General features: G+C 35.6%; 1 protein-coding gene across 2 annotated transcripts in view; it reads left to right on the top strand.

The window, feature by feature from the left end:
- The window catches only part of LOC101236063 (fibroin heavy chain), a 42,159-nt gene extending 28,896 nt beyond the window's left edge, over window positions 1-13,263 (top strand). For both annotated transcript variants that reach the window (XM_065820470.1, XM_065820471.1), the window contains exon 6: window positions 1,623-13,263. In XM_065820470.1, coding sequence (XP_065676542.1) covers window positions 1,623-12,987 — 11,365 coding nt within the window. In that variant the 3' untranslated portion in view covers window positions 12,988-13,263. The remainder of the gene's footprint in view (window positions 1-1,622) is intronic.
- Window positions 13,264-18,252: the final 4,989 nt, after the last annotated feature.

The following is an 18,252-nucleotide window of genomic DNA, read 5'->3' on the forward strand; positions in this document are numbered from 1 at the left end:
AATGGAACTAATTAAGTCTTTGTTATTATTTTTTTAAATATCTTATAATTATTTATTGTAATATTATTAATATTTTAATTTGTTTTTATTTAATCAAAATATAATTTTAATTTATTTCCCAGACTTTTTTATTTAAAAAAGATTGATTGAAATTAATACTTCGATTTAACTTGAGATGTATGTGTGTCATTTAAGCTTTTAAATATGTGATTGTTAAACTTTTGTACATAAGTTGTGGCTCCGTGTTTAGTTTTCGTTACTAATCCTCCTTGGTTTAAAAAAAATGAATGAATACAGAAAGAATGAATGATACAATAAAGATCAACAAAAATATAGATGAGATCAAGCTGAAATAAATTTCACAAGAGAGTACACCATTTATTGTAAACTGTGAATTCTAATTACCTATTTATAAAAAAGCAAGTGATAATGTTAAATAAAGGCTCAACTTTTCTGTTAAAGTAAGTTAAATTTGAAGTATTTTATCTTTTAAACGGAATCTTTCAAAAACGAAATCTTGACCTGGAAACTGAGTTGATAATATTTTCTGTATGTAGCAAAAGCTACATAAAAAATAATTAGGTTAAATAATCAGATAAACGATCAGATTAAAGAGACGTCACAACTGATAAAGAAAAATACTTTTAAAAAAGTGCAAAGTAAAAATAACTAGCAAAAACAAAGTTGCTTTTTTATTTAAATTTAGGTCAAATTTACGTAAATCTTGGTGCAATTTTTTAATAAGATTTTACACGCGTTCCTTTTGTTTTGCGGAACAAAAAGAATTGCTAAAAATTCTTTTTGTTTAAATGACGTAATGTAAATCTTTTTAACTACTTTTTACTTGACTATTTTTATATATTACTTTTTTATTCCAAAAAATACCTAATTAAGTGTTTGCATTTTATTATTTTTATTTTATTAGTTTGTATGAAAGTAAAAATTTTTCTTACTAATATATTAATTTGTTTAATATATTATTTTGTTTAATATATTAATTTGTTTTACTGGACGGAATCCAGTTCGTACTAAATGAGAAAGACTATATATTTCGTAACGGGTCGTATTTAGATTTCGGTAAATTCTAACACGCTGTTGCTCGGTAAATTCTAACACGCTCTTATTTAAAATTGCTTTAACAAATAGTATTTATGATAATAGCTGAAATTTGATCCTTGCATCATAAACCACTCAAGGGTGTAGTGTGGATTAAATTTTATAATGCCGGAATTTCATACCTTGCTTACCTTACTTCTAAATTCTATTTTACTCATCAGATATAAACTTCAAAGCTTTCCTATTAACTTTGCAGCCCTGATATAAACTTTAACGCCCTTCTATTAACTTTGCATTCCTGATATATAATCTCATAATTTATCTCCTAATTTTATTATTATTACATTTATTTTTTAATTTTTAAATTAATTTTTAAAAATTCTACAAGTTTAAAAGCTTCAATAAAATCAATTAAAAAAAAAAATAAGCGTTACTAACTCTCATTTCAACTTTTTTTTATTTAACTAATAGTTTATTTCTAAATTTACTTTAAGTTAACATTGGAAATATATTATTTTTAAGTTTTAATTTCAGTTTTTATTAAAAAGTTTCAAAATATTTTTTAGGTATGATGAAGTCTGCAAAGAGCAATATGATTTTGCTTCAGATTACCCGGGAAATGCTGGTCATTTTACCCAAGTTGTTTGGAGTGCCTCGAATAAAGTAGGTTTTGGCAAATCTACTTTTAAAAATAGCGCAGGGCTTTTGTGCACCTACGTAGTTGCAAAGTATTTACCTGGTGGTAACGTTATTGGTAGCTTTACAGAAAACGTGCGCACGGGTAATTTTACTCCAGACATTTGCTTAAACTTAAGCGGGCTTTTTTATGATCTTTTTAATACCTCAGACATCATTTTTGATACCTCAAATATAAACTTGAAGTCTATAAAATCCTCGAATAAGAATTTAAAAGCATCCGATAACAGAATAATCTCCTCAAAAAATACCTCATATGCAAATACTCAGGTTAATTCAAAAATTATCGATGAATACAAATTACTTAAAGAGCCTACGTCTGAACAAGTTAATAATACAAATAAACACAATAGAAATCTTGACTTTAAACATCAAACTCCTAAAAAATACGGTGCGGATAACAAAGTTTTCATTCTCAAAAGTGATAAAGACCTTAATATTGAAATGGACAGTATTGCACAGCATTCTGAAAATACTATGTTTCAAGATAGTAGTAACAACGTAACCAAAAAATGTTTAAATAGAAAAGTGCGCGATAAATGTAAACTCGGAGCATATCTGGAAAGAGGAGCTTCTTTAACAACAAATAAAAAAAAAGTGCAAAAGGAGCCTACTCGAGGGAGTATCAACGTCAGCGTCTACGAAGCTGGTAATTTAAAAGAAAATACGGCTGTTTTGCATGTAAAAAGTACAAACGCCACTGGCGTACATAAATTAAAAGAAAATTCGGTTGTTTTACTTAAAGGAAGTAAAAAAAATAAAGATAAAACTGCAAAGAAAGTTAATTACAATAACTCCGAAGCTCATCTTACAGAAGATTCAAATCAAAATAAATCAAAAAAAGTTAACAAAGCTAATACTGTAAAAGTACCAAATTTTAAAGACAAAATCACGGAGCGTAAAGTTTTTGAAAGCAGAAAAAGTATTGAAGGATATGAAAAACATTTAAGTTATAAAAACACTAAAAAAGACAAAGATAAAAATGCAATAATTAAGCATGTTGGGAATGAAAAAGTTAATAATAATAACAATAAAGGTGTTACTATAGTAACTAATCATCCAATAAATAGTATGAGTAATAATGCTGGTAATAATGCAAATGGGGTAATTGACAAAAACTGTGACGGAGAACAAAATGAAAATGATAATAAGTTCAAAAGCGTTAGCGTCAGCGAAAATAGTAACATTGAAAATAATCGTATTGGAATTAATGGTGAAGTTGTTTGTAAAGTAGAAAATGGTTTTGGACTAACAACTGAAGAAAGAACCGATAAAAGAACTAAAGACGTTGGATTTGATACACAGGAGTCAGATGGAAAATCTGAAGGAAGCAAAACACACAATGAAGAAGAAATAAAAGCAAAAAATAAAAAATTAACTTATGAAAAAGGTAAAAAATCAGAAAAAGAAGAAAGGGAAGGTTCATTAAACAAAAAAGCAGGAGAAAGTAAATATAATGGAACAAAAACTATAGATCCTTATGGAGTAGGAGCTACTCATGTATCTGGGATTTCAGATAAAAAAGTTTTTGAACCAAACAGTAAAATTAACGCTGGATTAAATAGTGATAAAAATGCTGAATTCGACCATAGAATAATAAATAGCTCAAATAAGTTTTCCAATGGAACAAACGGATCAATTAATGGAAAACACGGATCGCTCATTGGAACAGACGGATTAATTGATGGTTTAAATATTAAAAAAACAAATGCATCAAATAGTAAAAACATTTTAAGTGCAGTCAATAAAATAAATGGTGGTCCAAATGCTGGAGCAAAAGACAAAATGAATTTTAAAGATGTAAGTGGGGAAAATAGTAGAGTTAACAATGCAATCAATAACAAGGCTATCAGCGCTAAGAATAGCGAAACAAATGGCGAAAGAATTGGTAATGTAAATAACAATGTTAGCGGTGCTAATGCAAGTACAAAAGTTGGAACTAATGCTGGTATTAATGCTGCATTTAATCCTAAGTTAAATGCTGATAGTGTAACGAATACGGCAAAATCAGGACGGGATATTGGATCAATTAGTGGGGATAACAAAAGATTGAAAAATAACACAAACAGCAAATCAAGTACATATGACGTACTAAAAGGTGAAGTAATTAGAGGAGCAAACGAAGGAAGATTGAATGAAGGGGAAAATAGCAAAACGTATACTGGAATGAATAACGGGGTCATTGGGGGAGCAAACTATGAAGTAAATGGTGGTCCAAATAGTGGAGAAAATGGACAAGAAAACAAAGAAAAATGTAGCAAAGTAAACATTGGAGTAAGCAATCAAAATAACGGAATGACTAACGGAGAAAAGATTGTTGGAAATGATAAAGCTTGTGGCAAAACAAATAATGTTATAAACGGAGGAGAAAACGGAGTAGCAAGCAGTGGAGTAAACGAAGAAACCAATACAGGATTAATTAATGGAGCAAATGTTAGAGCAAATAGTAATGCAAACAGCAAAGCAAATAATGGAGGCAGTAGTAAATTTATCAAAGGAGGAAACGGTGGAATAAATGGTGTAACAAATAGAGAAGGAAATGAGACTGTAAATAGTGGATCAAATAGCGGAGAAAACAATTTAAAAAACGAGAAAGTTAATGAAGGTTTAAATTGCGCAACCAATATTGGAGCAAATAGCATTACTATTGATGGAAGCAATAGAAAAATTAATGGTGGAGCAAATGACGGAGCTAATATCAAAGCAAACGGACAAAAAAACAACGGAGTTGATAGCCGAGCAAACAGTGGTACAAATAGCGTTGTAAACGGTGGTATTAACAGTGGAACAAATAGTGGAGTTAAAAGCAAAACAAACAATGGTGCTAATACTGAAGATAATGAGATAACTAATGGGAGTACAAACAGTGGAGCTAATGGTGAAGTAATTTGTAATACTAATAGTGGCTCATATAGCGGAGCTAATAGTGGGATTAATATGGAGGCTAATAGTAAAACAAATACTGTAGCAAAATGTGGAGCTAATAGCGAAATAAATACTGGTGAACCTAATGGGGAAGCAAATATTGAAGTAAATGGCAAAACTAGTTGTGGTGCAAATAGTGGTGTAACAGCTGAAATCAGTGGTAAAGCTAATGGTGTCGCAAAAAATAATACATCAAACAATGAGATTATTAGTGGAGTTAATAATGGAGCAAATGGTGTAAGTAATGGTAGTAGTAATGAGATAGCTAATGGTGGAACTTATGGCGGAGCTAACGGTGAAACAAGTGGAGAGTCTAATTGCGGATCCAATAATGGAGCATATAATGAAGCAAATGAAAAAGCTAAGAGCGGAGAAAATAGTGGCGTAAATACTAAAGCAAATGGTGAAAGTAATGAGGGAGCTATTATTGGAACTAAAAATGGAGCAAATGACGGAGCTATTAATAGAGAAAACAGTGGTACTAACAGTGGAGCGAACAATACTGGTAATAGCGAAGGAAACGGTGTTACAAACAATAAAGCAAATAGTGGTGCTACTATTGGAACGAATGTTGAAACTAATAGTGTAACCAATGGTGGAGAAAACAACGGTGTAAATAGTGGAGTAAATAGTGGTGCAAATAACGGAGCAAATAATGAAAACAATGGTGGAAACAATGACGGAGCCAATGGTGGAGTTTGTGGTGGAGCTACTGGTGGAGCAAATGGAGGAGCTAATAGCGGAAACAATGATAAAGCAAATATTGAAACAAACGGAAAAATTAACAGCGGAGCAAATAACAGTACAAATGCTGAAACAAATGATAAAAATAGTAGAGGAGCTAATGTTGGAGCTAATAATGGAGCAAATAGTGGAAATTTAAATGGAGCTAATGATAGACCAAATGACGGAGGTATTAGGGGAGCAAATACTGGCACTAAAAGTAGAGCAAACAGTAATTCTAATATAGGAGCAAACAATGGAAGTAATGATGTAATCTCCGGAGGAGCCAATGGTAACGTCAATAATGTAGCAAATAACGGTGCAAATAGCAAAACTAATGGTGGAACAAACAACGGAGCTAACGGTGAAAATAATAGTAAAGTAAATGGTGGAACTATAAGTGGAACTAACATCGGAGCAAATGACGGAACTAATCTCGGGGCAAATAGTGGTTATAACAATGTAGCAAACAGTGGTGTTAATAATGCAGAAAATGGAGCAACAAATGGTGGTCCAAAAGCTGGAGCGAGTAATGGAGACAGATCAGTAGCTAATAGTGAAACTAATACTAAAGCTAACACTCTAACTAATGCAGGGGCAAACGTTGGTGCCAATGGCGGAGCAAGTGATGGAGCAAATGGCGGAGGAAATGGCGGAGGAAATGGCGGAGCAAATGGCGGAGGAAATAGCGAAGCAAATGGCGGAACAAATGGCGGAGCAAATGACGGAGCAAATGGCGGAGCAAATGGCGGAGCAAATGGCGGAGCAAATGGCGGAGCAAATGGCGGAGCAAATGGCGGAGAAAATGGCGGAGAAAATGGCGGAGAAAATGGCGGAGCAAATGGTGGAGCGAATGGCGGAGCAAATGGAGGAGCAAACGGAGGAACAAATGGAGGAGCAAGTAGCGGATCAAATGGAGGAGGAAATGGTGAAGCAAATGGTGGAATAAGCAGTGGAGCAAATGGTGGAACAAATGGTGGAGTTAACGGCGGGTCAAATGGCGGAGAAAACAGTGAAGCAAATGGTGGAATAAATAGTGAAGCAAATGGTGGGGCGAACGGTGCAGCGGATGGAGGTTCAAACGGAGAAAGAATTGGCAGAATAAATGGTGGAGTCAACGGTGGAGCTGATGGTGGAGAAAATGGTGGAACAAATGGTAAAACAAATAACGGAGAAAGTAGCGGAGCAAATAGCGGAGCAAACGGTGGAGCAATTAGTGGAACAATAGGAGGAGCCAATGGTGCAGACAAGGTCGGAACATATGCTGGAGAAAACGGTGGAGAAAATGGTGGAACAAATAGCGGAGCAAACGGTGGGGAAAATGGCCGTACAAATGATGAAGCAAATAGCGGAGCGAGCGATGGATCAAACGGCGGAACAAATGGCGTTGCAACTAGTGGAACAAATGACGGTTCAAACAGCGGAGCAAATAATGATATAAACAATGGAATAAATAGTGGAGCAAATAGTGGAGCAAATGGCGAAGGAAATGGTAAAATAAATGGCGGAACAAGTAGTGAAGCAAATGGTGAGTTAAATGGTGATACAAATAGTAGAGCAAATGATATTTCAAAAATTGGAGCAAATAGCGGAACAAACGGTGGAGTAAATGGTGAAACAAATAGCGGAGAAGCAAGTGAGACAAACAAAGAAACCAATGTTGGTGCTAGTGGTGGATCAAACGGCGAAACAAATGTCGGGGCAAATGGCGGAGAAAGTGGTGGGGCAATTGACGGAATAAAGGGCGGAGTAAATAGTGGAACAAATAGTGGAACATATGGCGAAAGAAATGGTGAAGCAAATGGCAAAGCAAATGGAGGAGCAAGTAGTGAAAAAAACAATAAAAAAAATGGTGAAGCAAGTGAAGGTGCAAATGGTGGAGCAAATGGTGGAGAAAATGGCGGAGCAGAAGATGGAGAAAATGGCGGAGAAAACGGTGGAGTGAATAACAGAGCAAATGGCGGAGCAAATGGCGGAGCAAATGGCGAAACAAATGGTGGTGCAAATGGTGGTGCAAATGGCAGGGAAAATGGGGGAGCAAATGGCGGTGAAAATGGCGGAGCAAATGGCGGAGCAAATGGCAGAGCAAATGGCGGAGCAAATGGCGGAGCAAATAGCAGAGCAAATGGCGGAGCAAATGGGGGAGCAAATGGCGAAGCAAATGGTGGTCCAAATAGCGGAGCAAATGGCGGGGCAAATGGCGGGGCAAATGGCAGAGCAAATGGCGAAGCAAATGGTGGAGCAAATGATAGTGCAAATGGCGGAGAAAACGGCGGGACTAATGGCGGAGAAAATGGCGGAGCAAATAATGGAGCAAATGGCGGAGCAAATGGTGGAGAAAATGGCGGAGCAAATGGTGGAGCAGATGGTGGATTAAATGGCGGAGCAAATATTGGAGCAAATGGTGGATCAAATGGCGAAGTAAATGGCGGAGCAAATGATGGGGCAAATCGCGGAGCAAATGGTGGAGCAAATGGCGGAGCGAATGGCAGAGCAAATAGCGGTGCAAATGGCGGAGCAAATGGTGGAGCAAATAGTGGATCAAATGGCGGAGCAAATGGTAGAGCAAATGGTGGTGCAAATGGCGGAGCAAATGCCGGGGCAAATGGCGGTGCATATGGCGGAGCAAATGGCGGAGCAAATGGCAGAGCAAATGGCGGAGCAAATGGCGGAGCAAATGGCGGAGCAAATGGCGGAGCAAATGGCGGAGCAAATGGTGGAGCAGATGGTGGATCAAATGGCGGAGCAAATATTGGAGCAAATGGTGGATCAAATGGCGGAGTAAATGGCGGAGCAAATGATGGGGCAAATCGCGAAGCAAATGGTGGAGCGAATGGCGGAGCGAATGGCGGAGCGAATGGCAAAGCAAATGGCGGTGCAAATGGTGGAGCAAATGGTGGAGCAAATAGTGGATCAAATGGCGGAGCAAATGGCAGAGGAAATGGTGGTGCAAATGGCGGAGCAAATGCCGGGGCAAATGGCGGTGCAAATGGAGGAGCAAATGGCGGAGCAAATGGCGAAGCAAATGGCGGAGCAAATGGCGGAGCAAATGGTGGAGCAAATGGCGGAGCAAATATTGGAGCAAATGGTGGATCAAATGGCGGAGTAAATGGCGGAGCAAATGGTGGATCAAATGGCGGAGTAAATGGCGGAGCAAATGATGGGGCAAATCGCGAAGCAAATGGTGGAGCGAATGGCGGAGCGAATGGCAAAGCAAATGGCGGTGCAAATGGTGGAGCAAATGCCGGGGCAAATGGCGGTGCAAATGGAGGAGCAAATGGCGGAGCAAATGGCGAAGCAAATGGCGGAGCAAATGGCGGAGCAAATGGTGGAGCAAATGGCGGAGCAAATATTGGAGCAAATGGTGGATCAAATGGCGGAGTAAATGGCGGAGCAAATGATGGGGCAAATCGCGGAGCAAATGGTGGAGCGAATGGCGGAGCAAATGGCAGAGCAAATGGCGGTGCAAATGGCGGAGCAAATGGCGGAGCAAATGGCGGAGCGAATGACGGAGCGAATGACGGAGCAAATGACAAAACAAATGGTGGAGCAAATGGTGGAGCAAATGGCGCAGCAAATGGCGGTGTAAATGGCAGAGCAAATGGTGGAGCGAACGGTGGAGCAAATGGTGGAGCAAATGGTGGAGCAAACGGTGGAGCAAACGGTGGAACCAATGGAGAAAAAAATAGTAAAGCAAATGGAGGAAAAAACATTGAAGCAAACAAACCAAATGGAGATGCAAATAGAGGGAAAAATTCTAAATTAATCATTAATAGTGATAAAGATGGCGTTAAAAGTAGTGGTAGCGGTAACAGTACCAAAGTTAAAAGCAGCACTGGTAATGGTAAAGGTAGCAGTGATAGTAGTAGTTACGGTAGCAGTGGCAGCAATAAAGATAGTAGCAGTGGTGCCAACAGTGGAAGAAGTAGTAGCGATGGAAGTAATAACGACGTTAACGTTAGCAGTAACAGCAATAGCGGTGGCATAAATAGTAGTAATGGAGATAGAAGTGGCAACAATAGCAACAATTATAGCACTAATAGTGATAACATCAGTGGTGGTAATAGTATTGGTAGCAGTGACGCAAGCAGTAACAGTGATGGTAGTAGTGGCGCTAGCAGTGGCAAAAACAGTAACGGTAAAAGTAATAAAGGCAATAATGGAAACAGCAGTGGCAGCAGCAGTACAAGTAAAGGTAACAAAGCCGATAATAACAAAGAAACAGATAATAACAATGCAGGTAAAACAACAAAAGAAGGTTATGGAAAAGAAGAAAAAAAAGGAAACGAAAATGGTAACACTGTTGGAAGTAGTAGCACTGGAGGAAGTAGTGAAATAAATACTGCCGGTAATACTCAAGCAGAAGGCAAAGATAAAAATAATAGTAACGGTAGCAATAATGGTGGCAGTAATACTGAAAAAACCAGTGATGATAAGAATGGTAGTAAAAGCGGTGATAACGAAGGAAAAGAAGAAAAAAGTAATGGAGGTAACGGCAGTGGTAAAAGTAGTAGCAGTAATGATAGTAACAGTGAAAGCAAAAGCAACAGCGGCAGCAGTAGTGGAAACAATAGTGGTAGCAGTAGTGAACCCAATGGCGATAGCAGTAGCGGTAGCAGTGGAGGTACCAGTGGCGGTAATAGTGGCAGTAGAAAAGGTGGTAGTAGTAAAGGTGGCAGTGGCGGTAATAGTGGTGGTAGCAGTGGTGATAATGGTAGCAGTAGCAGTGGAGGTAGCAGTGGTAGTAGCAGTGGCGGTAGCAGTGGCAGTAGCAGTGGCACTAGCAGTAGCAGTAACATTGGTGGTAGCAGTGGCAGTAGCAGTGGCGGTAGTAGTGGCGGAAGCAGTGGTGGTAATGGTGGCAGTAGCAGTGGCAGTAGCAGTGGCAGTAAAAGTGGTGGTACCATTGGCAGAAATAGTGGCAGTAGCAAAGGTGGTAGCAGTGGTGATGGAAGTAGTGGTGGCAGTGGGGGTGCCAATGGAGGTAGCAGTGGTGGTAGTAGTGGCAGTGACAGTGGCGGTAGCATTGGTGGTAGTCGTGGTGGTAACAGTGGCAGTAGTAAAAGTGGTAGCAGTGGTCGTGGCAGTGGCGGTAGCAGTGGCGGTAACAGTGGTGGTAGCAGTGGCAGTAGCAAAAGTGGTAGCAGTGACGGTGGCAGTAGTGGTAATAGTGGCGGTAGCAGTGGTGGTAATGGTGGCAGTAGCAGTGGCAGTAGCAGTGGCAGTAAAAGTGGTAGTACCATTGGCGGAAATAGTGGCAGTAGCAAAGGTGGTAGCAGTAGTGATGGAAGTGGTGGTGGCAGTGGGGGTGCCAATGGAGGTAGCAGTGGCGGTAGTAGTGGCAGTGACAGTGGCTTTAGCATTGGTGGTAGTAGCGGTGGTACTAGTGGCAGTAGTAAAAGCGGTAGCAGTAATCCTGGCAGTGGCGGTAGTAGTGGCGGTAACAGTGGTGGTAGCAGTAGTGGGAATGGTGGCAGTAGCAAAGATGGTAGCAGTGACGGTAGCAGTGGTGGTAGCAGTGGTGGTAACAAAGCCAGTAGCAAAAACGGTAATAATGGCAGTAGCAGTGGTGGTAGCAGTGGTGATAGCAGTGGTGGTAATGGTGGTAGTAGCAAAAGCGTTAACAGTGGCAAAATCAGTGGTAGTAACAGTGGCAGTAACAATGATGGTAGCAATAGTAGTATCAAAGATGGTGGCAGTGGTGGTAGCAGTGGCGGTAGCAGTGGTGGGAATGGTGGCAGTAGCAAAGATGGTAGCAGTGGTGGTAGTAGTGGTGGTAGCAGTGGCGGCAGTGATGGTGAAAATGGAGGAAAAAGTAAAGGAAGTAATGGTGGTGACAAAAGTAGTAGCAGTAATGGTAGTAACAGTGAAAGCAAAAGCAACAGCGGTAGCAGTAATGGAAGCAATAGTGGTAGCAGTAGTAAAACTAATAGCGGTAGCAGTGGCGGTAGTAGTAAAGGTAGCAATGGCGGTAACAGTGGCGGTAACGGTGGTGGTAACGGCAGTGGTAGTAATAGCGGTAGTAATAGCGGTGGCAGTAGCGGTAGCGGTAGCAATAATGGTGGTAGTGGTAGTAATACTGAAAAAAGCAGTGATGATAAGAGTGGCAGTAAAAATAGCGGTAACGAAGGAAATGACGGCAAAAGTAATGGAAGTAATGGCGGTGGCAAAAGTAGTGGCAGTAATGGTAGTAAGAGTGAAAGCAAAAGCAACAGCGATAGCAGTAGTGGAAGCAATAATGGTAGCAGTAGTAAAATTAATAGTGATAGCAGCGGTGGTAGCAGTAAAGGTAGGAATGGCGGTAACAGTGGTGGTAGCGGGATTGGTAACGGTAATGGTAGTAATAGCGGTAGCAATAGCGGTGGCAGTAGCGGTAGCGATAGCAATAATGGTGGTAGTGGTAGTAATACTGAAAAAACCAGTGGTTATAAGAATGGTGATAAAAATGGTGGTAGCGAAGGAAAAGAAGGTAATAGTAATGGAAGTAGTGACAATGGTAAAAGTAGCAGCAGTAATGGTAGTAACAGCGAAAACAAAAGCAACAGCGGTAGCAGTAGTGAACCAAATAGTGGTAGCAGTGGTGGTAGCAGTGGAGGTAGTAGCGGAGGTAGCAGTGGAGTTAGCAGTGGAGATAGCAGTGGTAGCAGTAGTAGTAGCGGTAACAATAAAGGTAGTAGTGGCAGTAACGCTGAAAAAAGCAGTAGTGATATGAATGGTGGTAAAAATGGTGGTAGCGAAAGAAAAGAAGGAAATAGTAATGGAAATAGTGATAATGGTAAAAGTAGTAGCAGTAAGGGTAGTAACAGCGAAAGTAATAGTAACAACGGTGGTAGTAGCAGAAACAATAGTGGTAGCAGTAGTGAAACCAATAGCGGTAGCAGTGGTGGTAGCAGTGGAAGTAGCAGTGGCGGTAGCAGTAGCGGAAGCAGTAGCGCTAGCAGTAGTGGAAGCAGTAGTGGAAGCAGTAGCAGTAGTGGAAGCAGTAGCAGTAGTGGAAGCAGTAGCAGTAGTGGAAGCAGTAGCAGTAGTGGAAGCACTAACGGTAGCAGTAGTGGAAGTAATAAAGAAGAAAAAAGTAATGAACATCAGTCATTTGTAAATAAAGATATAACAGAAGCTGTAAACGAAGTTGGTGTAATTAAATTTGAAAAAAGTAGCAACGATAAAGTAAATGAGGTGTCAGAGAATAACAAAAAGAACATGACGGATTGTAAAACTAACAACGGTGACTGTTTTTCAAATCAAGGTAATACCTACTGCAACCAGATGTTAAACAATGGATGTGGTATGCAATGTAAAAATATGCCTCCACCCGCACCATGTCCATCATGGGTGCCACCTTATTTACCGCAACAAAATACAGATATAGAAACCCCATGCTCAGACAATATGTGCACAGTACAATTACCATCTTTAATTGTTTGCCAAGACGATGGTTGTCAAAGAAACAAGATTTATTTTAAATCCAAAGAAACTTTTAAAAAAAGAATTAGGGTCCCATCTTCAGTATTAAAACGTTCGCGATTTATGAACTGGAAAAAAAGAGCCAAAAAACTAAAAAGTTTTCAGAAAATAGACAGGAGTTAAAAAAAATGTAAAATGAAGAAATCTTTTTATGACATATAGGGTTGGTGTTTTAAAATAACAAATAATTATTACTCACTTTAGTAGTTGTTGGGTAGAAACCCTAACAACAATTTAGAGTAACTACTATAGAAAAACGCAAGTTTTTGTTTTTTAACTCATTCAGTAAATTTGTGTTGATATTTTTTTTAGAAACATTTTTTAAATTGAAGTTTTAGTTAAAAAAATTGTAAATATTGACGCTTTATAAAAAAATACATTGTAAATAATATTTTAAAATACTATTCATATCAATTCAATAATATTTTAACTTTCATCTTTTGAATAAACTTTTGTTAAAAGACAAAAAAAATATCAAACGTGCGTTAATTAAAGCTTCGTTGTACTTTAAACGTTAAAACACGTTTCCACTTTAAGTTGTTACGTTTCACTTCAGACAAACAAAACTACGTCTAGACATTTTTTTCTTTTAAAAACATTAATTTGCGTTTTTGTTTATGCTATTTTTAATGTATTTTTAGTATAGTTTTTGTAATTTATGTTTTTTGAATTTTAGTACATAGTATTTTATAAATGATGTAAAACTATTTTTATTTGTAAGACTTCATATAGGTTTCAATGGTAAAACTATTAAGACTTCATATAGGTTTCAATGGTAAAACTATTAAGACTTCATATAGGTTTCAATGGTAAAACTATTAAGACTTCATATAGGTTTTAATGGTAAAATACTGAAAATTGAAAATGAAAAGTAGCAGATGAATAATCAGACTCGATAATTTTCTTGATCGTCTTAGTTTTTCTTATTTTGTTGGCTCTTTATCTTAAACAAAAGCGTATCTTTTTTATTTTATTTTAATAAACTCATTTTTATTTTATAAAACTCAAAGCTCTTTGAATTAGGAATACCTGTTATTTATTTATTTTATTTTTTTCTAAACATTAGCAAAATAAATAAGAAAACAGAATGATGATTTTAGATCATCTTGAACTCTGGATATTTTTAGGTTCTCTTTTACTCAATTTTGGATGTTCATTTAGTACTAAATATTATCATTTGTGAAACAATTGCAAAAAGTCTCTAATTATAAATAAAATATTAGTGAAAACTGTTCTTTATCAAAATTTATGGAACTAGGGTCTCAATACTTTTTTGACGCATTTATAACGAGGAGTTAGATGCGTTAATGAGGGTGTTCCAGAACATACTTTTTTTTAAAAAAAAAAGATATCTTTTAAGTTATTCCCCTTCTCTAAAGTGTCATGAAGCTAGAATTACGAAAAAGTAGTTCCGCAGCCAATAAATGTAAAGTTTTAAAAAGTTTAATATTTTGAAAATGGTCAAAGAGAGAAAATAAATGTTAAAAATAGTTTTTGTACATTTACTTTTACTCTTAAGGCATAAAGTTTCAATAAATTTATTTTCGCTCCTGAAGTCATTTTTGATTCATTTGTAAGGAAATTTTTTCTCCTGTTATATAAAACTTTTTAATAAATTTATTTTCGCTCCCGAAGTCATTTTTGATTCATTTGTAAGGAAATTTTTTCTCCTGTTATATAAAACTTTTTAATAAATTTATTTTCGCTCCCGAAGTCATTTTTGATTCATTTGTAAGGAAATTTTTTCTCTTGTTATATAAAACTTTCTAATAAATTTATTGATGGTTCCTGCACTAAAAAAAAATCCTCCCTTATTTTCAGGTGAAAAATTAAGGAAACAATCCCTTAAAATCAACACTGGTAAAGATTTCCGTGAAGTAAGGAAATCGATTTTAAAAGAAATTAAAACATATTTACTTAAAACAGTGAAATCGATAGGTAATATTTTTCTTTGTATAATTATTATTTCATCAATGTATATAATGCAACTTGATGATTTTATTGTAATAATATTTTATATATATTTATTGTAATATCATTTTATTGTAATGTTTTTGTATATTTTTTGTAATTTTTTTATATTTTGTATGTTTTTTAATTTATGTAATTTAGGGTAGTTCAGGGTAATATGAGCACCTTGGTAATATGAGCATACTTAGAGATTTCTAAGATGTAAGCAGTTATGTTAAAGTTGCTTTGTATATTTTTAATCAACTTTATGTGGTGATAACAGCAATCAAAACAACTAGTGTAAATTTATATGCAGTAATTAGCGGTTGTCATACAGCGGAGAAAATAGAATTAGCCTCACCTTTTTTCGTTTTTATTTTTCGTTCTAATTTAGCAAAAATGGCAATGAAACAATGATTAAATCTACCCTATTTCTTATTATCTTCTATTACAATTAAAAAGTTTATAAATCGGTATGTTTAACTAATGGAGCAAGTGGAAAAAAAATTTAAAGTATTCAATTTGTGGAGAAAACAGAATTAGCCTCATTTACGTAATATACAAGAAAATACGAAAAATATTTTGTTTTACGCTCTTTAATCTTTAGTATTGTTTTCTGAATTTTTAATGGCTTCAAATATGCGACTTGACATACTAGTCACAAGATTTTGGATAGTTTCTAAAGATATTTCATTCCAAGCTTCTCTGCTACGAGTTTTCAGCTCCAATGCGGATTCATATTGCTTACCATTTTCATAAACCTTTCTAGAAAGTGTTCCGCATAGATTTTTAATTGGGTTCAGACCTGGATTGCATGCGGGCCAATCCATTATATGAATATTTTTCTCTCTAAACCAAGCTTTTGTAAGCTTTGAGTTATGAATAGCAGCATTGTCTTGTTAAAAAGTGAAACTTTCACCCATCAATTCTTCACCATGTTCAATCAAACTAATTTCTAATAAGTCAATGTAGTCCTGTGAACTCTTTTTTGTTGAAAGGCAAAAGCCCCCAAAACCATAACAGTTCCACCACCAAAGTTACAACTCATTCGAGTTTCTTTTTCTCTTCGAAGAGCGTGCCAGTAATATTGATAGCCATCAGGACCATCTAGATTGAACTTTTTTTCATCACTAAAGAGAACTTGATGCCACTCTTCCTGCAAAGACATGTGTTCTTTTGCAAATTGTAATCTAACTTTTTTATGACGAACAGTAAGTTTTGGTCTTGGTTCACGCTTTTCTGAACTGTGTTTGGATCTTCAAGTAAAATTTGTCTCACACGTTGAACAGTTACAGGTAACTGTAAATCAACACGAATTTGAGATGTAGTCATGTAGCAGCATGACATGCAATAACTAGTTTAGTACGATTATCAATTTTACTTTTGCCACCACTTTTCTTATGAGCTCCATTATTAACGCTAATCTTGAAGTAATTTTTAACCACTTTTGTAGATCTTTTAATGTTCTTTGTAATTTCCCTATTAGATAAGTCTGTATCTTTACATGCTTTGATTACTGCTAATACTTCATTTGTGAAACGCTTTCCACGTCCCATTTCAAATTCAGGAATCAAAAACCAAATGTTAAAAACATTATGAGCCATGATTTTACAGTCTTTGTTTAACTTACAAATAATAATAAAAAACTAAGTCACAAATGCGTATCACCAGATCAAAATAAACAAGTAAACTGAAAATAATTATTGATGAGGCTAATTCTATTTGCTACCGCAAATATTAGGTATTTTATGGTTTTATCATTTTATGGTTTTATCAAATGTACCGCAATTTAATTATGCTATATTACATTACAATAAGTTGTTGTTTGTAACAATGATTATATAAGTGCGGATACAAAAGATACACCGCAGAAATTTACAAAATATTGGATCAGCACATGGTGAGGCTAATTATATTTTCTCCACTGTATAACTAAAACGCTTTTATTTTTTTGCGTTATTAAAATAGTATCATCACTAATGAATAAATCTGTGGCGCGAAAAATTGGTGCTAATATTTAAAAAATATATTTTTTATAAAGAAAAATATGTTAGCTTCCAAATCCAATCCATTTTTATTTGAAAAACAATGCATAGAAACATTTAGTTATGACTAAATGTTTCTATGCATTATATAGTTTTTTTTTTTTTACTTAATGTTGTTTTTTTGAGCTAATTTAAAGTGCTCATATTACCAAGTTGTCTGGGTAATATCAGTACTTTTGAAACTTTTTTAGAACCTCTGTGTTTTTAAGAAAAAATTTCGGGTACCCAAACTTCTAAGTGGATCACGAGTAGGAATCCCTAAAAATTGTTTATTCGCAAAAACTTTGGATCCAGCATAATCATTTTTGAAAGTATTTTAATTTTTGCTTAAGTTGCTCATATTACCCTTATCTACCTTATTTACCCTATGTAAGTTTTTTTAATTTATGTAATGTAATAATGTAAAAAGTTTGTATTATTTATGTAAGCTTTGTATATTTTAAATAATGTAGTTTTATTGTAATATTTAATTTTATTGTAATATTCTTTTCTACATTTTTGTTGTAATATTATTATATTGTAATACTTTTCAAATTGAGATTATTTTTTTGGTTTTTTTTTTAGATGTAATAAAAATGAGACAGTATTTTATTATTTGACAGATAATTAAGTAAACTTCCTAACTGTTTTATAAGTTATTATTGTACATTTACTAAGTATTAAAAACAGTCGATCACATAAAAATAAATACATAAACAATAAAAAACTGTAATCTACAAAGTATATGATCCGTTTATTTTGAAAGCGGCATAAGTCACCTTTTAAAAAAATCAAGTTATTGATAACAATGATTACAATGTAACTTGTAATCATTGGTATCATTGTTTTATTTTAGAAATAATAAAAGTTTAAAATGTAAATTTTTATAATTCTTTAAATAAAACAATAATTAAGCTTAAATTTAATTTAGCATGTTTCAAATTTTACAATTCTGATTTAACAAGTGCTGATATTATTATATGAATTAATTTTCATTTTAATAACTAAAGTTATAATTGAAATTGTTTCAAAAAAAAATTAACTTGACTTTCCAATAAATTGCCTCTTCAGTACACTCATAGATATTCCAATGTTGAGGTCAAACAGTAAGCAAGAATAGATGGAACCAATAATAACATGCATTTAAGAAAACAACTGCGTTTGGAAATCTTGCAGCATCTAAACACAAAATCATTGACAAACATATAATCATCTGAAAAATAGTCATAAATGTAAACCACATTTTATTCTCTGATTGTAACAACATTTACAATCGTTTGAAATAGTAGAATATGCATAAAGTTGTTTTCTGCTCAACCTCTCAAATTGACTTAATCTTGCCCACAGATTAAATATATTTTCGCCCAATGCATTCAACCTCGCTCGGGTGGGCGAGAATAGATGCAGCACACAG

This window comes from Hydra vulgaris, chromosome 15 (genome assembly GCF_038396675.1).
Source record: "Hydra vulgaris chromosome 15, alternate assembly HydraT2T_AEP".
Lineage (NCBI taxonomy): Eukaryota > Metazoa > Cnidaria > Hydrozoa > Anthoathecata > Hydridae > Hydra > Hydra vulgaris.